This window comes from Melospiza georgiana, chromosome 1 (assembly GCF_028018845.1).
Source record: "Melospiza georgiana isolate bMelGeo1 chromosome 1, bMelGeo1.pri, whole genome shotgun sequence".
NCBI lineage: Eukaryota > Metazoa > Chordata > Aves > Passeriformes > Passerellidae > Melospiza > Melospiza georgiana.
Genome location: NC_080430.1, coordinates 94,358,600 through 94,384,331, shown reverse-complemented (window position 1 = coordinate 94,384,331; position 25,732 = coordinate 94,358,600). Strand labels below are relative to the sequence as shown.

Genomic DNA, 25,732 nt, shown 5'->3' with positions numbered 1-25,732 from the left:
AACATAAATCTTGTTTAGAACATCACAATCAACATACATTCATATTTGTTACTCTGGAGATCTTTCTTAACTTTGTTTTATTGATGTTTAGCTAAAAAATGGTCTAATATTGACGTAACACAGTTGCTCTACAGATATTACCAGACAGTTTTACGCTTTGATTCAGATGTGATAAATTGATCAGAAGTGGTACAGGTTGCCCTCGGAGGCTCTGCTCCACCTGTCCCAGAGGTGCGGGCACACCTACAGGGACAGATGCTCTGGTGTCAGGGTAGGATCCAATAATCGGTGTGTCAGGCACAAACAGATTACACTTATTTTCAAAATGTATTAGTGGAATGGCCTGAAGTTGTCAGGGGAGGTTTAGGCAGGATATCAAGAAAAGGTTCTCCACTCAGATGGTGTTTGGGCCCTCGAACAGGCTCCCCAGGGAAGCGATCCCAGCACCAAGGCTGACAGAGCTCCAGGAGCGTCCGGACATCGCTCTCGGGCACACGGGCGCTCTTGGGGATGGATGGTCCTGTGCAGGGCCGGGAGCTGGACTCCATCACCCTTGTGGGTCTCTTCTAGCTAAGAATACTTTATCATTCTATGAAAAGCTCTTAAAATTTTGTCGGGAATCTTTGGGTCTCTTTTAGAAGAAAAAAATCAACTTTTCCCTCCCGACAAGCCTGATCCCAGACTCCCGGTACCCCCTCCGTGGCCAGGACAGCTTCTCCGCCTCCTTCTCTTCCTCCTCCTCCTCTCCGTCCCCTTCCCGCCCCCGGCCGGTGGTTCCCGAAGGGGAACAGCCCCGTGGAGGATGGCCCGGGGGCGGCGGAGGGGGTGTGCGTGTGGCGGGCGGGGGCTGGGCCGCGCCCCGCGGCGGAGGGGGAGCCCAGCGCCGGCTCCCGCCCAGCGTCCCGGGGCCGCCGCCGCCGCCCGCGCTCAGCGCCCGCCACACGGCCGCCCCATGGTGAGGGGGTGAGGGGCTGAGGGGCCGGGGGCGGGCGGGGGCGGAGGGAGCGGGGACCAGCGGGCAGCGGGGCTGGGCGGCTCCGCTTTCGCTTTCGCTCCCCGTGCCAGCGAGGCGAAGGGAAGAGAAGGGCCGAGCCGGGGCCTGGCGAGCGCACGGTGAGCCCTGGGCTGGGCCCTGCCGAGCCACGGGGCCGGTGAGAGCTTCAGCGCGGAGCGAGCGCCGGGCTCCCCCCGCGACTCCCGGGGCCGGGCCCTCGGCCAGGCCGCGGCGGCCGCCGCTGACCCCGGCCCTGCCCGGCCCGACCCGGGGCCGGTGGCGGAGCGGCGGGGGCTCGTCCTGCTCCCGGCCCGGCCCGGCCCGGCCCGGCCCGGCGGAGGGGCTGGGGGTGACCGGCCGGAGGTGCCCCCAGCAGCGGCCGGGCCCGAGGTTCCCCCGCGGTCGGGCTGTGGGGTGTTGATCGTGACAGAACGTGTCACACCAGTTTGGATTGTCTTGTTTACTTGTTTACTTATTCTTTGCAGCGTGACAAATTGTTAAGCCTGGCATTGCCCAGGCTTTTAAAACTGTAAGTCAGGAAAAAAAGAAGTAGTTTAGTCTGCTTGAAGCCTTTATGTAAGACTTGAAGGCTGTCTTTATTTTTCATTTTTTTCACACACGCCTTGCTTTTCCAGGGCATGGTTACAGGCAGGGTAGGCCTCCAGAACCTGTTGATCTTATGCTGCAACAGGCGAGGTTTAGGTTGGATGTCAGGAAGAATTTCTTCATAAAGGTTAATTAGACATTGGAGTGGGCTGTCCAGGAAGGTGGTGGAGTCACTGTCCCTGGGGGTATTTGAGGAAAGACTGGCTGTGGCACTCAGTGCCGTGGTTAGTTGACAGGGTGGTGTTGATAGGTTGGAGCTGATGATTCCGAAGGTCTTTTCCAACCTAATTGATTGTATGGTTCTGGGGTGAGACCAGAGGTGTAGTTCTGTTAATAGTGAGAGTTCAGTATTAGGGCTCCGATTGCAGGTTGAGCTGTTGTGGCCTCTCGTGGCAGGCGTCAGCCCACTGCAGACTCGCTCCACCAGTTCAGCTCTGTGCAAAAGGTGCTCATGTGTTAGTCATTAGGTATTTTCTGCCCTTCTGCAGCTGGCTTAAACATACAAATCCAAGACAAAATGCCTGTTGTCTGCTCTGAATTCTCAAAATGCAGTCATGTGCCCTTGCCTTGCCTGGATCAAGTTTGTGTTGCCAGGTGATCCACAAGAGCACAGATCTACTGGGAGCCACAGCCTGACCTGTACAGCTGCTGATTGTGGGTGTTGTGGGGGATCCCACACGTGTCTGTTTATTGCACTAAGCAGTTTCATGTTACTTCGTGAACACGCTGGGGCTGGTGACTGTGCCTTATTTCAGCCTAACAAAGTTCTTTTATTTTGATTCATTTTAGAGACAAAAAGTAAAAGATGTAATTTAGTCCCAGAGTGCAGTTTGTCTGTAGCCTACCAGAGGAGTGTGTTCCTCACTAACTACAGGCTTTGGCCAAGTGAGCAATAGCATCACTGCAATTGTGGGGCCAGTACCACTCTAGGAAATGTTTCAGGTCACCCTAAGTAGAAAGCTGTTGTACATCCTTATATCCCAGTTAATTTTATTTACAAGGAAAAACTTTTTGGCCTTTCAACCCTTATCAACAAGGCATTTATGCTGGAGGTACTTTTTGTAGTGGCAGTGGTTGTCTAAAGTGTTGTGAGTGAATTAAAATCAAATCAGTGAATTACATTGTGTTTCCCTGGGCAAGCAGAACTCCTGAGGTTTGTTGTGTATTGTACTGGGTTTCAGGGGAGAACAATAAGCAGTTTAATGAAAGTTCATGAGTGTTAACAAGCAAAAGTTCACGAGTATTAACGTTTGAAGTGTGTTAGCAGCAATTTCTGAAATTCATAACAAGTAACAAGTATGTTACCATACCTGGAAGAATTTTACTTCTGGTTGACTGCAACTATGTGACTTGTGCTGCTACAGCCTGCTTTGGATATGTCTTTTTTATTTACCTAGTTGACTGAAAGTTATTCTGCATCTCAGTCTTGATCACTTCTGGGTTAGAGTTATTTCAGTCACTGATACTCCGATCCAAGGACAGAGGCAACTCACCTCCCTAAGAAGCTGAAGCTGAGTGCAGTGTTTTCACTTGGTCCATGGGCCAGACAGGGAGGCCCATGGACCTCATGGAATCCTGACGGGATGGAGATATGGGCAGACAGAAACCTCAGAAATTCCAGCAGAGGCAATAAGAAAGCCTGCACCTAGAACAGGTTGGGAACACCTGATGGAGGGCAGCCTTACAGGAAAGGACCCTGGTGCTGTGGTGGTTCGGGGGCTGGAGCACGTGGCATTCTAGGAGGAAGAGAGAAGGGTTTGTTCAGCCTTAAGAGAAGGTGAAGGAAGGGGAGGTCTTGCTCTCGTGGGTAGGAGCTGTAGAGCCAGGCTGCTCTTGGAGGTGTGTGACAGTGGGATGAGCAGCACTGGACACAAGCTGGTTTAGCTGCAGGGAAGGTCTTCATGGTTGTGGTTTTGTCTGTTTGTTTGTTTTTAGCCTGGACAATAGTCAAACACTGAAGGAAGGGCTCTAGTGAGTGAGGAATGTCCATCCATGGAGGTGCTAGAACTTTACTGGACAAGGGTCTGTGCAATGACATCTGATTCAGCTTGTACTGGATGGCATGTGAAAATCCCTGCCAACCTAAACTGTCCTGTTACTCTGTGATTGCTGAAGGAACAGACATTATTGCTACAGAAATCAGTTATTAAAAATCATGTTTAGGAGAACACAAATCATGTAAAGTATGGAAGGTTTCCTTGAAGTTGCATCAGCAACAAGCAGAAATGCATAACATCAATTTTTTTAATTTAATGCTAATATTTTATGAATGTTAAAAAAGGAAGACATTGCATTGATAATTTATGGCTTAGAATTTTTGTTGCAGAAGCTACTGTACTATTTGAAAGAAAATTAATCAGGAGACCTGATGAGAATGTAAGGAGTTTTTATATTTCTTTCTTAGTTTTTCAAATTTGTTACACAGTGAATTTTAGGCAGCAGTGTCTTTAGAGTAGACACTGTCATGGAAGTTACTTTACTGTCAGGAAATTCTTAATGAGAAGAAAATTATTAGCCAGAGCTCTGCATGCAGCCAAGTCTTCAAAATGCAGAATTCAGATCATCTACCCGAGGCACATGGCCATTGTTTACATCAACTGTGCTTTCACAGAGCTCCAGACTGTAAGTCATCTAAACTATCAGTTTTGACTCTCATCAATCTCCAGATGTCATGAAAGGTTAAGGACAAAGTTATTGTTAATTTAACTTAGTCTCTGCTGTATTTCTTCTAAGACAGAATGGGCTGTGTGTTTCTGGGAGTTCATGTTGTGTTACACATTTGAAGAATTTGCATCAACACTTCTTCAAGATGATTCCGTATTAAGGAGAAGCATGACATGGCTATTAAATATCTTTAGGGAACCAATTTTTAATTAATTCTAGCTCATAAACTCATGGATTAGTGTATAAGCTGCCAGGAAATTAAATGTCTGTTTGAGGAGGAAGTACTGCAGTTTGGAGTATGATGCTTCTTATCTTTTGGACATTATAAAAAAAAAAAATCAGTTCTAGACTCAGAATAGAGTTCAACTGTGATCTATGAGTGCCTCTTTCACAAGTTAGGGACTGTAGTGACCAAGGTATAATAGAATGTATTTTTTATCAGCTTGCATTTAAACTGCTGTTTTTGGAATGGTGAAAAGAGTGAATCAATGCAAAAGGTATAAAGTTCTTTTTGCAACCTGAAAAGTGTGAGGTCACCCATCCACTGCATGTTTATTTGAAGGTTATTATTAAATGCCTTGGGTTAGAAGGGAATTTGTAAGACCACTTGATAGTGTGTCTTTATAATTTGAAGTGGGTATGATTTAGCAATGACTGCAAAGTCAGTTGATGAAATAATTTCCTTTTGAGGTTCTGGAAAAAGAAAAGATGTGTCATTGAAACCTTAAAGATTGACTTCACCTAACTTGGTCTACTCTCAGTAAGCATTCAGCTTTCCCCAGTTTTCAATTTCTTTGTTGATTGGGATAGATCAAAGGAGGAGAGTCTCCTGTTAGCATTCTGTTCTTCTGAAAAATGCAGCGTTGTTTTATTTGCAACCATCTTCCTCCCTGTACCAGAAGTGCTTTCCCTTTCTTGCTGGAGGATGCTTCCCACTTGGCTGCTTTGAGTTTGGAGCAGGTTTGTAGGTGTGCTCCCTGCAGCCTGCACCAGAGGGCTGGGGCTGAGCACTGAGCAAAGACCCAGTGCCATCAGCTGGAGTCTGCCCCCAGGTTCTCCTGCCTGCAGGAATCACAGCTCTCACAAAAACACCAGCACCCTCCCTCTGCATTTTCACACCCTTGGCAGATGTGGGAAAAGTGATGTCTAATTTCACTGTTGATAATATGTTTGGCTGTGGGAAAAACAGGAATGTTTTTTAACCTGTAATGTTCTGCTGTGCCTCACCTGTACCAGGAAGAATATGCTGGGTTAATTACTTTATATCAGTTTATTACCAAAAGAGGAAAATTGGGAAAGCTTTCTGATATGGTAGCTGATGTACTTCAGGTACTTCCATATAACCAAGTTAGCATGTGTCTTTTTACTGAGGCTTGTGACAAAACTTTCTCTTACATGTCTTCTTTCCCCTTGTGCGCATGCAGCGTGATGGAATTCTTTTATGTTACTCCTATGCTCTGTAGATAAATGCTATTACATGTAATAATACACACCTCTTTTAGAGAAGTGAAACACAAAAATTATGTTTTACACTATGCAGGGAACAGAATTCAGGCTGCTTATGTGCCTACTGGTCCTGCAAATATTTCAGCAGCCTATTTATACCCCTTGTTAGGTGGTGCCTTAGTCATTGTCGGCAGGGAACATATGCAATTTGGAGTGCAAATCTTCATTCAGGAGCTCTTAACATTTCCAGGAAATGGAATTCCAAAATTAATTATATTCTGGTGTGTTTTCAGGACACGTTTTACAAATTTTAGGATGATTCTGAATGAGAATTGGCAATATGCGAATTCTGATCCATCAAAGCATCTAATTTGAAGGTTTTTACCAAACCTTTTTATGTATCATTATGCTGTAAAACATTTGCCTCTGCCTTAATTACTTAGCTGCTTTTTTTCTTCTTGTTAGTGTTAAGTTTTATGAGAAATTATCCCCAAAGCCTGCACATAAGTAAAGGTAATACATTTAAATGCAAACATCCAGATATTAATACTGCTTAATTTGGTTTTGGGGGATACGTGGTTATCAGAAAGACAGATTTATCTTATTTTGATTTCTTTAAAAAATGATTCAGGTTTAACTTTCTTGTTTAATTTTTTTTTGTTTTGTTTTTAGGGGTTTTTACCTTGGTGAAGATATATTGGACAACTGTTGGCTTGAAAGCTGCTTTTAGGATGTTTGAAGATGAGGAAAAAGTTAAACTCCGCCGAATCGAACCTGCAATTCAGAAATTCATTAAAGTGGCAATTCCAACAGATTTGGAAAGGTTAAGAAAACACCAAATAAATATTGAGAAGGTTAGTGTTCACTTTTTACTAATGTAGTTATTTTTGCAGTATAGAAGCAGTCTCACTGAAAGATTACGTAGAGTTTTTGATGAGAGGTTGATGACAAAATGCTTTGATTCAAATTTGGCTATAGATGAAAGTTCTATATTTGTAATTGTGTGCACAAAGGCCTTTACATTTGTAGTAAACACGAATGTTAGCAGTAGTTTGGTGGAAATACTTGTATGATAGTTCACATATTATATCTTTTACATGAATTTTAGCCATAATGAATGTGTTACAGTACTTTTGTGAGCTGTCATGATGATTTTCTCTTCAATAGTTTTTGTAAAATTAACTTTCAGCCATGCAAACCAAACATCCCTAGAGGTAAAAGGATAATTTTATAGAATCTGATTCTGTTTATTTTACAGACTACTTTTAAGCAAAAATCACTAATTATGTCCAATTGCTTAGAGCAGCAACATTATTTACTTATGATGAAGCCAATATCTCTAACCTCATTTCATGAATATTGATTTAAACCTTAGGTTCCAGAGATAGTCCAAACAATTAATCTCCTAAATCACTGTTTGAAGAAACTATAAAATCAATATATAATGAAATTTGAACTTGAATACACCTTTCCAGAGGAAGTGGCTGCCATAAATTCATCATCATTGCTTCTCAACTATATGAGAGCCCAACTTTCTATATGACCATTTTGGAAAACTTAAAAGCTATAGCCTTAAGAAATAAGTTCTCTGGAATTCTTCTTTCTTTCTATGTTTTCCCTCTGAAAATTCTTGTTTTCTATAGCACATTCCATGGATTGGATGGCCTTTCACTCCAAGAGGGAATAAATGTGTATCCAAAAGAGGTACAGATGTCTCTAAGTCTCTGTTAGATAGCAGCAATTCACTTGGCAGTACATTGGTACTACACTTCCTGTAGTAGTACAGGGAGGTGGAGATTTTGTTTGGCTTACTGCCCTAGACTTTGGTGATATGCAACAATCCTTTCAAAAAAAAAAGTGCTGTAAGACACTCTCTCTTGCTTTCAAGAGAGAAAAATTTCATTCATTGTTTCAGTTTCATTTCTTGTACCTGTTTTAAAAGATGCTGTGTGAAACACTTTTTACCTTTGGCTGGGAACCATTGTTGTGGTGGGAATATATGTCAAGGTGACACAAAATGAGAAATTAGGGTATCTGAATCTTCCTGCCGTCTTATCCGAGTGTGGATGTTTGTGTAAGACATTTATTGAAGAGCTTTTAGCAGGAGATACTATGACAAACTTCTGAGTTCTCTCCATGTCCACTGGATACTTTCAAGGAGAGGTGGAAGGGATCCAAAGCAGAAGCATCAAAGTTTCTTTCTAAAGAGGGCTCTCAAGAGAATATTCATAGAGCAAAAGAGATGGAGTGTCTGAGAGTAACCTAATGTTTAATGTTTTTGTTGTGGAATGCAAACTATTTGGCTATAGCACAATTATGATTAAATAGCACAGAAATATGGGACAATGGAGTGATTTGGGTTGGAAGAGAAACTTTAAAGATCATCCAGTCCAACCCCCTGCCATGGGGTGGGAACACATTTCATTACATCAGGTTGCTCAAAGCCCATCCAACATAGGCCTTCCAGGCCTGGGACATTTACAACTTCTCTGGGCAACCTGTTCTACTTCCTCACCACCCCCATCAGAAAAAAAAATTCTTATGTCTAGTCTCAGCTTACCCTCTAAACATTTAAAAGCATTGCCCCTTACGCAGTCACTACAGGCCTTAGTAAAAAGTCTTTGTCTTTCTCCAAAGCCCTCTTTCTTTATGGAAAGGCTGCAATAGGGTCTCTCAAGAGCCTTCTCCAAGCTGAACAATCCCAACTTTCTCAGCTTTTCTTCATAGGAGAGCTGTTCCAGCCCTTGGACCATTTTTATGGCTCTCCCTGGACCTGACATGAGAGGTTAGGATTCCACAGCTGTTTTTACTTCCTGGACTTCCCTTAGTTTTACATGTATTTGTTCAGAATAAGATCATAGAATGTTAAGGGGTTGGAATGGACCTTAGAGATCATCTAGTCCCAGCCCCACTGCCATGGGCAGGAGCACCTTCCATTAGGCCCAAGGCTTTGAACACTGCCAGGGATTGGGCATCCATGACCTTCCCAGGCAACCTGTTCCAGTGTCTCACCTCCCTCAGAGTAAAAGATTCCTTCCTAATCCCTAACCTAAATTTCCCCCCTTGCAATTTGTACCCATTGCTCCTTGTCCTATCACTACAGCTCTTGGTGAAGTTTCTTTCTCTGGCTTTCTGGTAGGCTCCCTTCAGATACTGGAGGGCTGCAGTGAGGTCTCCACGCAACCTTCTCTCCTCCAGGCTGAGCAGCACCAGTTTCCACAAGAAATAATGTCAATACCATCTCTTCTCAAGCTTTACTGTCCTTGAGGCCCCAGGGTGAGCACTGTCCAGGAGTGTGGCCTACTTTGTGTGGCATGACAAAGAGAAGTCAACAAGGAGGAATTCTCTGACCATGTGAATGTCAGTGTGTTAAGTCGTTGGATTCTTTGGGCTCGTCACTAGCATATTCTGAGTTTTGAAGCAAAGTAATAAAACAATATATTGAGCAGATGAATGTGCTGAGCATCTCTAGAAGAAATTATGAAGAGCAGTAAAGGAATTTTTCTTAACTGGTGACAGGATATTTTATTATTAGTTGTTTGGACAATGTATTACAGTCAGCTGAAGTCAAATAGGTGATTTTTCCCTAGAACTTCAGAAATTCCTGTTTCAGTACTCTTTGACTAAATTGGAAGATCTACTGTTGATACAGGGCTTTCTGTCCATTTTATTTTAAAGAACACTGGCAGTAATTTTAATGGCATAGCAATTTATTCAGATGTTATTATTATTCAGTTTCCTGGAAGAATTACGTTAATCTGACTTTGTTGAACACTAAACCTTTTATCTTCCATAGCACTACAAAGTCCTAACATGAAAGAACTTTTTGCTTTGAAAATAAGTAGTAACTTTAGATTTCTCCTTGTATTTTAGGAAGCTGAGTAACTTATGATCCTTATTGCTGTGGTATCTAAAATTATGAAAATAATTATGGAAAGATAGAGGCTATAGATAAAGTTTTTTATTGGTAACAAAGGTTATTAAGAAATTGAGGAATTAGATTTTACATAAAAATACCTTAGAAATCATGGTAAATATTTTGCCTTTTTATCTAAATAATTAAATAAATATTCTAATATCCAATGTGGTAAATACATTCTTTGATAGTTTCAGTACACATTCCAGGAATCACAGCTTGTACTTCTATTACTTTTTTACTCTTTTTCATGCTGAAGTCTCTGTATTATTTGTGTCAACTGCCTGTAGAAGGCACTGATTTGTTTGATTGATGGAAGGGTTGATATGTGATAATATGCAGTTCTTTTGCCAAACTTGCTCTCTGCTAATGTAATAGTTATTCTGGTCTCTGTCCCATGGGAAGTACTGTATGGATAGTTTCCCACTAAAGTTAGTGGAGCCTCATGGAAGCGCCAGATCTGGCCTGATGGTTCTTCTAGCTGTGTTTGTAACTATATAGAAATGTTCAGTGTAAATGTAGACAGCAGCATTGTGTAATGAATGCCATTTTCCATGTCAGTAATATCAGATACTTCATTGTCCTGTACTGTCCTTCATGACCAGTACTGTTTATCCACTATTCCACAACTTCCTTCTTTTTCTGCTGTTTGTTCTACTGCCCACCAAATGATTTATGCCACAGCAGTGTCAGGATGCAATATCACTTGGATGTTAAAAACTGATACTGATGATTCACAAAATACATTGCTATTTACCTCTCTAATTTTGCAGTGGAACTGTTTATGACTCAACTTTCAGTTTTGGAAAATTAAAGTGATAATTTACCAGAGGTGACTTTTTTTCTGCATAGCCAGTTGGTAAAAATAGCAATTCTGAGAAGTCCTTTTCCTCTGTTTTAGTATCAGAGATGCAGGCTCTGGGACAGACTGCACGAAGAGCACATCAACGCAGGACGAACAGTTCAGGTAAGGATATGAAAGTGGCTGTGCTGCTGATGGGGTTGAATTACAGACATAGTTCTGGTCACCTCAGGGGTGGGCCTTCAGGGAGACATACACTTCACAGGTGGGTTTGACAAGCAAGCACACAGTTTCACTTCATTTAAAAGTTAGGGATTTCCTAATTGTGTCCTATGAGGCAAGAAATGTTTCCGTGTTCTTGAAAAAGCAAAAGTTTGGGGACTGTGATCTTTTGCAGACTTTCCACTTACGTTATTAAATTAGAAGACAGCTCTTGCAATAAGGGATACTGCTAATTTTAAAGCATGATTTCAGACAGAGAACATCTGGACTACTAGTTAGATGTGCACATCTGTTGTTAGGTACATGATATCATCAAGGGAGGAAATACCAGCACATTTGTCAGCACAGGCATCATCTCAGTGACTTCACCCTTAATCATCCATAACTCAGCACACAGGGAACTATACACTCTTTCTAAAAATACATAATGTCCTGATGAAAATTATGCAGAAACTCAGCCAAACATCAGCTAAATAGCACACAGGCAAAGTAGATTATCAGACAGAAGGACCACATCAAGGACCACATCTGCAGCACAAAGTTTGCTGAGGCAGGTGTAGCACCTGGTGTCTGTAACAGCTGCATGCCAGTGTTCTAGGGACAGATGTGTGTTGGCCAGGAGAGGCATCTTGTGTGGGTTTCACAGGTGTGGTTCAGAGGAGGGACCTGTCTTTGCTACTGTAAATGACCTACACTGCACATGGACAAGCAGGATTTGCCAGCACAGGTGGCCTAGTCATAAACCATTGCTCACAATTCTAACACTGTGAATTTCCATGTTTGTTTCAGTGTCTTACTGACTCTTGTGGGAAATTAGAACAAACTAAAAATGAAAAAAAAAAAAACACCACCCAAACCAGCTCACCTCAGAAAGAAGAACTTAATCCTGAATGAACAACAGAATTAGATAGTAGGCAGAGCTGGAGTTACATGTCTCTTTTGAAGAATAGTGAGCTTTTTCTTTAGTGTAGATGATATGATGTGACACATAAAATCCAGTTAATATTCCTGCTCATTGGAGGTTTGAATATATTTTAATTTTTCACTGAGTACTTTTGAAATTTTAATACAAGTTTATTCTTCATATTCAAAGAGGCTTCCAAAGGTGGAAGTTCTGTTAAAACAACGTCATTTTAACAGGTGTGGTGTAGTAAGTATGTATTTGCTTATGTCTGTTCTCTAATCTGTTTTCATCTCTGAGTTGTGGGAAAGGCTTCTCTTGTAACTTTAAGTTACCAGTATCATTTATTTAGCAAGACAAAAATCTGTCAATAATTACAGAAAAAAATAATTGTGTTTAAGATGTTATTTTTAGATATTTTAAGTGTTTTAATAAGAAAACTGCTTATATTTCTCAAGAAACATTTGTATTTGTCTTGAATCTAAAGCTTGCTGTTTTTACAGTCAAAGTAAATTTTCTTAGGTTTTATTTAATGCTTATTGCTTCTAGCTCTGGATACAGATCTAGATGCATTAAAGTGGTTCACATTCTGATACCCAGAGAGCAGAATAAGTATCTGGGTCCATGCAAGAAGAGCAGACTGGCTCTTTGTTTTAATTAAATAGTTAGGAGTCTGGAGTACTTGATAATAAATTATATGACATGTAGAATGTGTTTGCCGTAAGCTGTTTAAATGTTTACTGATGGACTTGTGATCTGTTTGTTTGCAAAGAAATCAGATTAATTATTGTGATACCAAATGTTCTCTGCAGCACACACTTTGCTCTCAAAATTAGATGTTGTAAAAATACATTAGGAATCCCTAAGTCAATATTGACCCAAGGCATCCGCCACAGGTTTTAGACAAATATATGCACAGCCATTCTACATTTAATCCATGTGCACATAATTAGCCATTTTTCTGAATTTTCAGTTTACCCAGAATAATTACTTCTGTTGTAATTTTGATGATGGTCAAAATTATAATAGAAGTATAGATGAGTGTAAATCTGTTGCTCTGCCTTCAAGTGACTGGGTGACACATTAAAAACTTCTATAAAGGATGGTGAAGAAAACAGATAAATCTTGCTCAGGGCATGAAGAGACCCTTTCAAAAATGTTGAGAAAATAGCTCTTGTGTATCATGTATTAGTTTTTCTGAACGTGCTCTTGTATATTTTCATTTTTAGGGACAGTCCATGGACTTCTTAAAATGTTAGGGCCTGAATGAATTTGAAGTTTTCTAGGCTTTGTCTGCATACATGCTGACTGTACCACACAATTAATTACTTCAAGGTTTAAGCTAATTTCAGTGAAATGGCAGTATTTTGTTGTAACATCTAAGGAATGCCCTGATCATTTTGGTGGTGAGAGGAAGAGAAAAGCCACAGGTACTAGAGAGGAAATAAGACATTAAACAAAAAAAGAAAAAAAAAAGAAAAATGCAGTGGATGAGCAGTCTGGCTTTAGTCTTTATTCAGCCCACAAAAAGAGACTCTGTTCTGAAAACATATTTAGGCTGACATAGTCTCTCCACTGTATTACTCTAACCTGGAAAGCTGCTTGAAAAATGTTAATGTATTTTTTCTTTTTCACTTTTATGGTTTCTAGTTCAGCTGAAAATGGTTTACAAGTTAAAGGTGGTTTCTGATCAGCTCTTTTTTGCATAAATCTTCAAAGCTCAGGTTGTTGGCTCAAGGTCCTGTATGGCTCAGGTCTTCTGTAACATTTCTAAAATGATCCTCTCTGGCGTACTGTGTAGATAAGCTGTGAGGGCATGAGGAGTAGTGCAGAAAACTTCATTTCTGCAGGAGGTTCTTTGTGGTTTCAGTGAAGGATCATGTAAAATCAGAGCATTATTGCAGCCTGTGGCCATCTGCAGGGTAAAGATGTCCTTAAACTCAGAGTTCCTTTGACCTAGGCCAAGAATTTTTTAATACTTGAGGGACATGGAGTAGAAGTGAACTGACTGATTGTGTGGTAGTGGTCCAGAAAAGCCAGATAACTTAGTGAGATATATAAGCAGGAGGGCAGTCAGTGTGGTCTCTCCTACAGTCTCTTCAGTCAGCAGTAATAGGATCCCAGGTAGAATAGTCCACTTTGGGCACCACACTTCCAAGGAAGGCATGAAGTGAATAGGGAGAGACCACTGAATGCAGTCAGAAATTGAGAGGACTTGTGGTGAAGATCAAGAAATCACTTATTTTGCCCAAAGAGCGTCCAAGAGCATCATGCTGTCTGTCTGCAAACATGGAGAGCATGGTTGCAAAGAGGACAGGGCTTGTCTTTCCCTATTTTGCACAGAGAGGATTAGAAATACCTGGTTTAAGCTGAGGCCTGAGAGATTTCTGTTAGACATAAGGAAATGCTATAGTATGCTGAATTCTGGCAGTGAGGTATGAAGAAGGTTGTAGCTCTTCATGCAGAAGTCCTTTTAAAACCAGATTAGATAAACAACTGACAGGAACAGTGGATCATGCATTGAAGGGATAACTTCCCAAGGTTTTCACCAGTTCTATTTTCCTGCAATTTTTGTGAGAAAGCCATTTGAAACAAAGATTCTTGTTTGATTTTGGAAGTTAATGGACCAAAATTGCAGTTGTTATAAAGAAAAATTCTGTGTCTTTTGGGTTGAATTTGGAGAGTGCAAAACTTGGAAGTCTCCACAAATGAAAAGAGAATTTTTTATTACCTTCCTTGCTGAATAATCTTGGTTTTAAAAGTGCAAACAGTTGAGATGAAAGTGATACACTTTCATGCTCTACCTAGAAATTAAACTCAGTGCCATTAAAATTATTATGAGCAGAGGTCAGAGTCATTTGCATATCCATAACATTTGTGATGTTCCACCCTGGTGAGCTCCTGGGATGTGACTCCTCACAGCAGGGCTGAACTTTCCTGCTAGGCTGAATCCATTCACCTTCTGTTTTGACAGTAAGTGGAACACAAGTCCTCCCTACAATACCACAAAGGAAGAGCTCCTAAAATTAAATTTCACTAAATTGGCTAATATCATCATCTGATTCCTCCATCTTCTTGCATAGAAATATTTCTCTTTGATTAGCAAGGTAATAATGAGCAGTGGAAGTGAGGATCTGGTTTATTTATTATTTATTTATTTATTATTTATTATCTGGATCATTGCTTAGGGTGAGTACTTCATACCTCTTTAAACCTCTGTTCAGGATCTGTGCAAACTCCCATCAGCCAGTTGTGTTGTGTTGGTCCCTGCACAAACTTGTGATTTGCCCCAGCAGCAGCTGCCATGGTACAGATCCCAAGCAGAACTACATTTTAAGTCAATTTCAACTACAAAATTCTCCTTTTTCTTTAAAAGAAAAAGGAGCTACTGTGGAACCATTGTTATCTCACCCCAAACTCATTGTTGTCACTGTTTCACTAATTTTTGTTTGTTTGACATGCCTCTTTTTTTTTTCTCCAATTGTTGCCAAAGACAGGATAATAGTAATAATTTTCTTTACTGAAATAAAACTGCATGATCAACCTCAGTCCCTTGCATATAGTTCTAGAAATTAGATGATTGAATGTTGTGTTTTGATAGTCCCCATTTTGTTACTTCAGTGAAATTCCAAGATTCTACAAACCAAGAATTTTGGCACATGGTGCAGTATGAAAGTGGTGATGTTCTCCTTTTTTGGGGACATAGGGGCTCACATGGGGGGAGATACCAGGAGGCAGGAGGCAGACTGAGATGAGGAATGGATGAGGAAAGTTATTGGCTACCATGTTTTTAATTCAGCTCAGTGTCTTCCACAGTTGGTTTTTTTTTTTTCTCTCTCTTTCTTTTAATTGTCAATCAGTGGTTTTACCTGAGGTTAGTCTTGAATAATGCAGCCTAATTTGGCTAATAGTACTCTTAATTTAAGCATACAGTATAATCTAATCTAATCTTAGTAATTTGCCACATGATTTTAACGAATCAATAGTTCTTTCTTTGGAAGCTTGTGCAACAGGTTGTTGAATAATTTCCTTCCTTCTTCTCTAATTATATTTTCTACTTTTTTTTTATAAATACTAAAAGCAATTAATTCCACTAGTGTATATAAATAAAATTAGTTCCATCTAGATCTTGCTTTTCCAGATAGTCAATTTTAGCTCTCTAAGGCATGATCTGTACCTGGTTTGTATTCTGGAAGAAAACCTTTGTATTTCTAACCACTCATTGGTGTCAATCCATTCTCTTGCTCTGTTGTGAGAAGAGTATTCAAATTAATTGGTAAATAAGCGACAAAGAATAGAATTTATTGTGTCACTGTAAAGTAATGCAGAGAATATAATCTTGTCTTTTTTTTATATAATTAGATAAAAACTCTGTCCTAAAACAGTAAGTGGTGTAATTTAAACTGTAAATTTTGTCTTTTCATTTGTAGGAAAAGAAAATTTGTGTGTATTTTTAAAGCCCAGGCAATTAAAAGCCCCTTTATTTTTAATGCAGAAAGAAATTTATCTCATGTGAAAGGCCTGTACACATCCAGTTCTTGCTAGTTGTGAACAGTTTATATCTCCTCAGAAGTCTTGTAACTAAAAAAGTATTTACATGTTTTATTACATTTGATATTCCAATCAAACAAATGTATTTGTTGTTCATCTGAAAAAAAGAATAAAAGAAAAAAGTAATCTTTGTCCCTGAAGTTGTCTTCACAAAATGAAAGATTTGGGGTAGTTGGGGGTTATGAATGACGGTATCGTGAGGTCCTGTGATCACCAAAAAGCAAATTTTGAGAAGCACTCACTTACTTTACTTGGATATTATTGCAACTTGTGTAAATATTTTGGCAAAGACCTAAATTGACCAGGGAAACAGAAATACCTTGAGCGATTACACAATGAATTAATTAGTTAAATACTTTAATTGAAACCCAAAATAAACCAAACTGACTTGGAAAAGTGGATAAAGTACAAAAACGACAACTGGAAAAATTCAAAATAGTGGTGGTGATGGCTTCAAAAATGTTTCTCCCTTGATTATAAAGAGGATAGGTGCTTCCCAGGCACTGAAGGCATCTGATGTTTTCACAGTCAGCTACAAAATAACTCCTAATGCTCTTGCAGCAGCTCCGTGCCAACATGCGCGAGATGGAGAAGTTGTGTTTGCGAGTGCGGCAGGAAGACATCCCAGTTCTGCAGAGAATGATAAACCCCATTAAAGAGGAAGCTTCAGTTGCCATTAAGGACTTCCTGCAGCTGCATTCTGAATCTGCAGAAGAACTTAAAAGGCAACTCAAAGGACAGGAGGATGCCTCTTTAACCAGATCTGCAACTCTAGGAGAAGGTAGTAGAATTTAATTTCTGTATTTATTGTATCTCTGTCATTGTATCCAGTATGCAGTTTCTCTGACCAGATATAAATGAAGTAAACAAATAAGATTTCAGTTGAAGAGTATTGTTAATGAAGAAGTAGATTTCTTTCCTTACACCACACTTTTACCAGCCCTGTGACTGAAATTTTGATAAGCAGAAAATGCTTAAACACCTTAAAAAATTAAATATCTTTGGCCTTCTGTGGCAAAGGTCCTGGACCCCTGGATCTTGAAATAGTGGACTGTTCATAGGAAGCAGAATACTTTCATTTATGTTTCAAGGTAGCTTGGCTTCTTTTGTCCCCCCTGCAAATCACTTGATTGTGTGCAAGTAATAATTTTGGCCATTTTCATTGAATTGAAGAAATACCAGGAAGATTTTTTTATGATAGACAGTGTAATACAGCATTGATGAAATATATGGAAAAAGAGAAGCAAGTTCCTAGGTAAGGAAGAACATCTCCTCCTTTAACATTTTAACTTGGTAACTGACAAGAAAGGAGTATAAATCCATTTAAATAAAGGATTTTGAAAACATACCATGACATGCTAGAAATCGGATATGTTTGCTGGTCTTCCCTCCTTTCTGTCTAAAATGTCTTTCAGTCTTTGTTCTACCATTCTGTCTTCAGGAGAAGTCTCTGTTATGCCCTGGTGCTGGCCAGTGCTCTCTCCTGATGATCTGTGAGAAGGTTGGTTCCATCAGGAATAAACCTTTCCCATATCTGTAATTTGATTGCTGCAATAGCAGTATTACTTAAAATGATCTGAGCATTTCATGTGTCCTAAAATCAAAAGAGCATTCTCAGGCAGTAGCACTGTAGAAGAACCTGCTGTCAGATTTGATTTCATGACCATTCTTGTTGCTGCATGCAGAACTAGAGGAACTTTTTTCAAGTGTGATTAACAAGCCAGTGAGCCTCGTGGTTGAGCAGGGAGAAAAAGAGAATTGACAACCAGGCTTGCTTTCGAGAATGTCATGTGCAGTAGTATCAGAAAACCTTGTGAACATGGAGATAAATCAGACACAATCCCTTCTTGGGTTAGAAGGGGCCCTTGGACCATCATCTAGATCCAAACTTCCTGCCATAGACAGGAACACCTCCAACAGACCAGGCTGCTCAGATCCAAGCTGGCCTTGAACTCTTCCAGGGATGGGGGCATCCACAGCTTCTCTGGGCAGCCTGTGGCAGTGCCTCACCACTCCCATTGTAAAAACTTCTCTCTTACAAGGCCAGCAGAATAAACTGAATTGGCTTCTGACATAAAAATCTCAACCTCTTGAACACCTTCAACATGTTGTAGTTAGTTGTTCAGTAGTTTGTTCTAATATCTTCATGGATTTCAAAGTCTCTTCTCTTGCAGTCCTCTGGGACCACCTTATTCAAGTTCTCAAAAATATGCATGAAATTTCAAAGGCTGTTTTTTAAAAATGCTCTAGAGTGAATTTCATCAAACCTTCAGACCCCAAATAGGCCTAGCTCATCCAAATATTTTTAACCTGTTTTCTTTATGTTTCAGCCTCTCTCTTTCTTTCTTATTTAAATTAATTGCATCAAATACCTGCTTAAAGCCACCTTTTTATCTGGCAATGAACTTCCACATCCTTGGTCTTCCTCTAACTTCAAAAACATTCACAAGAACTTCCTTGCTACCATTTATGCCTCTTGGTAGTTGCAATATATTTATGCCTTGGTCTTCCGGATATTAACTTCCCATTCTTATATGTTAACTTGTACTCATATTATATGTCAAATTCTTGACATCCAGGGCATTGAAGAGCTCTTGTTGAAGCCATAAACTTCTTCCTCTGCATCAGGACAATTTGATGTCCTCTTCAGCACAGCCTGTTTTTAGTGTCTGCCAGCACTTCTGCAGTCCTTTATCTTTTAGGAACTTCTTCCATGTAATTTCTATTAATAGTTTTACCCAATTTGTTGACTTCTCTTGTGGAGAGCTCGTTGTCTTTGATATTCAGTGATTCCCTTCATATATATTGGCCATTACTTTCAGTCTCCTTGTGTGCTGTTCTCTGTTATGATCAGAACTAAATTTAGGATATCTCTTCTGTTGGTGACTTTCTGCAGTTGTTCTCAGTTCATTCCAATATTTCATTGGAAAGGCTTTGTTCTGGCTTACTGCTTCTGTTTTTTACACAATTACGTAGGTAGCAAGTGGGAACTAGAATTTAATTTCGAAGTACAAGACTGTTTCTGAAATACCTTTGAACTACAGAGGATTTTGAGAATAACAGCATTTCAGAAGGACAAATAAATTTATTAGAATGATGAAGATGGGAAGAACAGAAAAAATATTACAGGAATGGCAAGCATCTGCAAGTCTACTCAAGAATGTGGAAATAATTCACCCCATTTAAAGTGAAACAGACAGACAACTAAATGCAATTAATTAGTTGGTTTTTTTCAAGTTTGCCTGCCTGTGTAAGCAGCCCTGTTGAATTGCTAACCCAGACACAGTGTATTGCCTATTCCTTTGTGCTTAGAGGCTGCAGTCCTGAAAGCAAATCTTGGCTGTTGATCTTAATCAAAGGAAGTTCAATACGTGCCCGTTCTTTGTAGCATGTTGCTTCCCATCTGCTAGAGAAGGAAGGAGTTTACAAATTCAAATCTCCCATTTAGAAGGCATGTCAGTGATATGATACAGTCCCCTCCCCATTCACCATCCTCAACTGAGGGCCAATAGAAATGGAATTTAATTGCATATTAAACAAATATTAACAAAAGGTGAGACTCCACTCTTAAAATTACTAAAATCTTTTAAGCAACATATTGGATCTTCCAGAGCATTAGATTTTTATCTCAAGTGTAATGAGGTGTAAGGCTCCTCTGTGAAATCTGCAGAGGTGTTTTGTATTATTGTATTTCTGTGGAGATGCTGTAAAAATGAACTGGTAGAGTCACTTCCATTCTCAATTCTATTAAAATTGGTTAGACTTGATAAAAAGTGAAGTAGTGAATATAAATTTCTTACTCATACTTTCAGCCCAAATGTGACCACCTCTTGCCCTTCCTGTTCTTTACCTTAGTTTTTTTAAAGCGAATAAAGAATTTTCATGAGGAATTTTTCTCACTGATTTTTAGTTACTACAAAACGATAACATGTAAACCTACTTACAGTTTTAATTTCTTTGGAATGTGTGTCATGCAAAACCTTGGTTTTACAACACTTTCAAGGATATGCTTTTCTACAGTAGGTCGGCATAGATTGTTAGGAACAGACCAGAGCAAGGTCTTGGGAGCAGGCAGCTTTGCTTAGTAAGATTTTTATTTTGCTTTTGAATTATGAATACTTTAATTTTAACCAACTTAGCATGCATGTGGTTGATTAGGGAAGAGTACACCTTTCTGGGCAGAAGAAACTTTATTTTGAAATAGGATTGTGTAGGATTGAAATGAAATAAAACCCTCAAAACCCGTGATAAATGTCAGAGTATGTGCCTGAACAGTTTTCTAAAAAAATGCACACATTTGGATATAGAATTAATTATATTGAAAGGGGAAAGGAATATTTTAGAACTGAGTATGCAAACTTAATTAATCTGAGGTTATTAATCAAAAATATGTTCAGGAAGAACAGGTGATGATTGTAAAACATGAAGTGCCTTCTGTGTCTGGATTCTTAAAGGAAAAGGGGCAGAAATACTTAAAAAGAAAAACAAGCCCAAGTCAAGCCCCCAAATTGCTTAGTGCATTCTTGTTACTCTGCTCACTTAGTAATTATGTGTAAATATCAATTTCATTCATGTTAGAATTCTACTGAGCTGAGAGTAGGAAGATTGGTTGCTTCATCTATTTTGAGATATTGGGATAAAAAATGTTGAGAAATGGACAAATGTTAGGAAAATGTATAATTTTTATTTTATCTTAAATTAATTCCATGAATAAGCATGCACTGATTTTTTTTTTAAGAATATGATTATATTTATTTGTTTTCCATTGGACATATCTGTTGTTGTAACAGTTATATAATATTATTATTGTACCTTGGCACAATCGTTGCATCTAAAGATTTTAATACAATATTTACACTTTAGTATTGTTAGATGTATCTAACCAGCCTTCCCCATAATAAGCTTTCTCTTGGGACTGCCTTCCCAAGGACGTTAACACCAGTGTCCTGCTGAAGGAGCGATCCCTCTTCAGAAGTTGAAGCTGTTGGAATTGAGATGATCTTTGCACTGTGTTTACATGTACACCTTCTCCAGTCTGCCTTCCAGACTCCCAAGCTCTTCCTGAGTCCTTGTATTGACAAGCCAGACTTGTTTGTTTTTTGTTTTTTTTTATTGCCCCTCAATTTGTTGTCCACAATTACAGGCATGTCCATGCCCTCTGCAGTGGCTCTGGAGTGACTGGAGGAGGGCTGTGTGAGCCTGTTCATGTATCTGCTCTCCCCAGTGCCACTCACTGTCTGTCATTCCCCATTTTTAACACCATACTTTGTCCAAATGCCTTCTGCATTCAGTCAGGTGATTTAGGGAGGAACACACTTGAGAATATCTCGTGTACAGCACTGAGCTGCAAATGTCTGCCATCCTTACAGTACCATTTACTCAAATGATCCAGCTTGGAATGCTGGGTACCACGTTACTTGGGTTTCACTGCTTTTACTTTGAAAGCTTTTTCCTCCAGCATCTTTTAGTTCTCAGTGGCTGAAAATCAAACCAGTAGCATAATAATCAATCGTAAAATGAGTAACTGTCTGTTCAGTTTTGGGAGTGTTTTTATGTGTTGTATGTAAGTGAAAAGTTTTTGTCCCAAGCCCAGTTTTCTCAGCCTGGTCGATACAAAATGAATGAAATTACCTTGAATTCAGGAGTATAATTTAGTATCATGTCAGGACTGGTTGTGAAAATGTGCTGATAGAAATGAATCTATTTCTTTGTCAATAACATCCTTTTAAGAAACTGTGTAGTGCTGTAAGGCATCTCCCTATATGATCATTTTTGGGGCTGTTGCTTGGCTTGAATCAGGTTAAGTGTCAGATTACCCTTGAGAAACTTCAGGAGTGAGAAATTCTGCACACCACCTGCATCCTGGTTCAGTGCATTTATTTATAAACATCATGTTTCTCATTCAGAAACTTTATATAACACAGAAGTGAAGGATGGCTCCCAAAGTTTGATCCAGATCTACTCCCGCCTTCCGGAAATACCTCAGGAAGAAAATGCAGCTGAGTCCTGGGAAAGTTTAGAAGGGGTATGTTGGAACTCCCTCCCTGCCATGTTGGTGCTCTTTGTTTTAGCAACTATCACAGAATAACATTTTTTTTTTTATTTGCAGGACTTGGTTGAGCTCAGCCAGTTGGTGACTGAGTTTTCTCTCTTAGTCTGTGTAAGTATTAATTCTGCATTCTGTCCTACAGAGTCTCCCACAAAAACAGGGTGCATGGGTAACTCCTAGGTGGGGTTGGGTGGGGACAAAAACGCTGAGGATGTATCTCTCCTGTGATTCAGGCTCTGCCAAGGTGACACTTTGAGGAGGCAGCAGTCTCCTCTTTCAGCACTAGTGCTGGGAGTTGCTCCCAAATTCTTGTCAGTGGAGCAGCTGTGATGTTCCTGCCAGTGCACGAGCTGAACCTCAGCAGAAGCTCTGCTGTGCTGATTGCAGACTTCTACCCAGGTCCTGTTAGTTTTTACAATTTCTAATTGTAATGGTGGTGACAGCTCTTACTGCACAGGGTGTGTGTTTGTCAGGTTTCTTTTCTCACTTAATCAGGAGTGCTAGAAAAATCCTCACTTTTATCATGCCCTTTCTCTGCTCTCACCACAGTGCCAAAATGTTGGTTTAGTTCTTCCTGTGCCATAGGGAATTTAAATGCACAATTCTCATCTCCTAGGAGAGTTCTTAATCTCCTTGCTGTTGGGTTAGTAGGGATAAATAACCTAGCTTTTATCTTTTCTGCTGAGTATGTGCTGCTTCATCTATACAAAAATACTCAAGTAAGAACCATTAGACTGGAGAGGAACTGCAGAAATGTTCATTCAGTATTCTAAAGGTTAAAGGAAGAGGTCCTGTTCCCAGGACTTACTGGATTTTACACTTAACCATCATTAGATATAATACCAAGCATTTAAGGTGGGTGGACTGCATTGTAGATGAATACCAGAGCTGGTGTACTCAGCAGTTTCTGACTGAAAAAGAGGCAAAAAGTTCAGAATGCCTTTTATTTTCAGCTGCACATCAGCCATCTCATTATTTTGTGACATAAACCAGCCTGCGTAGATTAGAATAAGAACAAACAAACCCACAAACCCCTTTATCTTCTGCTCCAGTGTTCCCTGGGAGAGACTGCAGGGGCACCTGACTGACTGCATTTGGAGAAAGGATGGAATGTTTTTGTAAAATCAAACAGTAAAATACAGAGTAACATCAAGTGTATTTTCTGTGCCGTCACTATTTCTAAAGTTATTGTTCTATAATGTCATAATTAAATACTTCTTAGATTTTTTGATACAGCTTTGTATATTGGAGTTAGTACTGATCTTATAAATGCCCTTTATATGTTTTTTTGAACGTGAGACTCAGCAGGAAACAAAACAGGCTACTTTGGATTATTTTTCCTTTTGGACTCTGAATTCCTCTATCTATAGGAAAGATTTAGAAACCATTTTGAGTTGTTTTCTCTAACTGCAGCAAGACATTGTTTAATATCCACCCCATATTATTACTTAATAGTTTAGATTTTTTTGAAGTTAGTCTGTAGCTTCAGCAGAGTTTAGCAGATGCTAATCATGGAGCACTACTAAGGCTGCCGGGTGCAGATGAAAGCTGCTGTGGGGCCCTGATTACAGGCATTAAAATGGTGTGTATTGGCTCACTGCTGCTTCCCAGCAGGTTCCCTCACTCATAATTCCTTTGCATCTAGTCCCAGCAGGAGAAGATTGACAGGATTGAAGAACATGTCAACAGTGCTGCTGCGAATGTTGAAGAGGGAACCAAAAACTTGGGGAAGGTAGGGATCTGCTCCTGCTGGTGAATCAATGGTGCTCTGCCTCGCAGCCACCCTCTGTATTAACCCCATTGATCTGCCGTCTTTAATGCTGAGGGAACCAGCAATTAAGGAAATAAAGAAGAAATGACCCACAGGTAGCAGGGGAAAAAAAAAATCAATCTCTCTTGTAATTTTCTATCACATCCAGGCTGCTAGAAAATACAATTATTTAATTTGGGGGGGCCTTTGAAACACTATTCTGATGGTTATTTTGTTTTACCTGCAAAGACAAGGGCAGTCAGTGACTGGCTCACAAGAATCACATAAACATTAAACAAGAGCCTGATCATAACTTGTCATTGCCATCCTGTTCCATGTCAGTTGCTAAATAAACCCCAAAGCTGCAGTCAGAGCCATCACTGAAAAATCTTAGCATTTCCTCAGTTTCTGATTTAAGGATGGTGACCAGGTAACACCCAGTGTGCACAGTGGCTAGAACCATGTGAAAGGACTTGGTTCACAACTGCATACACAAGACAGGATTTTGAATTGTTAGCATGTTCTGTCATACTTTTTTTAAATACTAATTTGTAAAGTTTATTTATCACTGAGCATTCATGTCATTGCCAAGAGCAGTGAGGGGAAAATGCACATCGCCACAGGCAAGTATTCTGACTTTTTTTTTTTTTTTTTCCTTTACAGGCTGCAAAATACAAGCTGGCAGCTCTGCCTGTGGCAGGTGCAGTCATTGGTGGAGTGGTGGGGGGTCCTATTGGTCTCCTTGCAGGCTTCAAAGTAGCAGGAATTGCAGCTGCACTTGGTGGTGGGATTTTGGGCTTCACAGGTGGAAAATTGATACAAAGAAAAAAACAAAAAATGATAGAGCAGGTCTCTTCCAGCTGTCCAGAGCTTTCTCACCAAAGTGCCAAAAAATCCAGCTGAAGTATAGATTCATTATGGCCAGGAATAACAGTGTACTGAGCTAATGACAGACTTGCAGCCTTATGCTTTACATACAAGGCTGAGTTGTGTGAATTTTGATGACAGTTCTGCTTCTTGGGAGGGCTGAAAAAGTCGTGTCAGAATTTCTCTTTTCAGATACGGTGACATCAGTCCTTTGAAAATTATATGGATAACTTTTAATTACATAATTCTTAGATAAGCTATATTCACAGCTATAATGGTAGATGACAGGTGCTTCATGCCAAATTTGCACAAAGTGTCTTGCAGACAATGCAAAGAGATACTTGGAAAATCCTAGTGCTTTCCCATGAATGCCATGAGAAGCTGGAGCTTTTATTGTAGTGCTCCAAAGAAAAGGAAATAAATGCCATCATTCTTTCACACTCATAGTATTTTAAATTTACCTTAATTTATCTGGATTCCCAAACTCTTCCAGTTATTCCCCAGGATATGACTGACTCTGCCTGTTTAATAATACACAGGGAAGCACATGCTGTTGTAAGAAAAGGTGAGAATGTGAGTGAGCAAAGTGGAAAAAAGTTATGTATATATCACATCAGCACTGGAAGCAGCTTCTCCCCTTTCCAGGCAAGGCAGTTAATTTGTAAACTTCCCACCTGGCTCAAAGTGTAGTTGTGAATTGAACAGTCTAAGCAGCAACCCTGCAGCACTGCCACTGGAGGGTAATAATTTTCCATAGCTGTTCAGCTCCTTGGCTTGTGCTGAGAACACTCTACAGGATGAAGAGCCAAGCTCTGGCATTCTGCACCTGAAGCCTCCCACATGAAGCAGCACTTACTGCAGGATGTTGCCTTTGCTTCTCCTGGAGCCCAGAGCGCCCTGCTGGGAGAGCTGAACAGCTTCCCTGGAGGGCAGTGCTGCAGCCAGGCCCGCTCCCTCCACGGGC

At 40.0% G+C, this 25,732-nt stretch overlaps 1 protein-coding gene across 2 annotated transcripts; it reads left to right on the top strand.

Moving 5' to 3' along the window:
- The first annotated feature begins 904 nt into the window (after window positions 1–904).
- On the top strand, window positions 905–25,732 carry STX17 (syntaxin 17). 2 transcript variants are annotated; one of them, XM_058021268.1, is made up of 8 exons: window positions 905–955; window positions 6,383–6,564; window positions 10,528–10,593; window positions 16,664–16,883; window positions 22,009–22,127; window positions 22,212–22,262; window positions 23,797–23,883; window positions 24,565–25,732. In XM_058021268.1, exons 2-8 carry the CDS (start codon window positions 6,442–6,444, stop codon window positions 24,802–24,804), a joined length of 906 nt encoding a protein of 301 aa, XP_057877251.1. In that variant the 5' UTR covers window positions 905–955; window positions 6,383–6,441; the 3' UTR covers window positions 24,805–25,732. The 2 variants fall into 2 exon arrangements, with proteins under 2 accessions (XP_057877251.1, XP_057877259.1); XM_058021276.1 differs by lacking the exon at window positions 905–955 and adding an exon at window positions 1,081–1,151.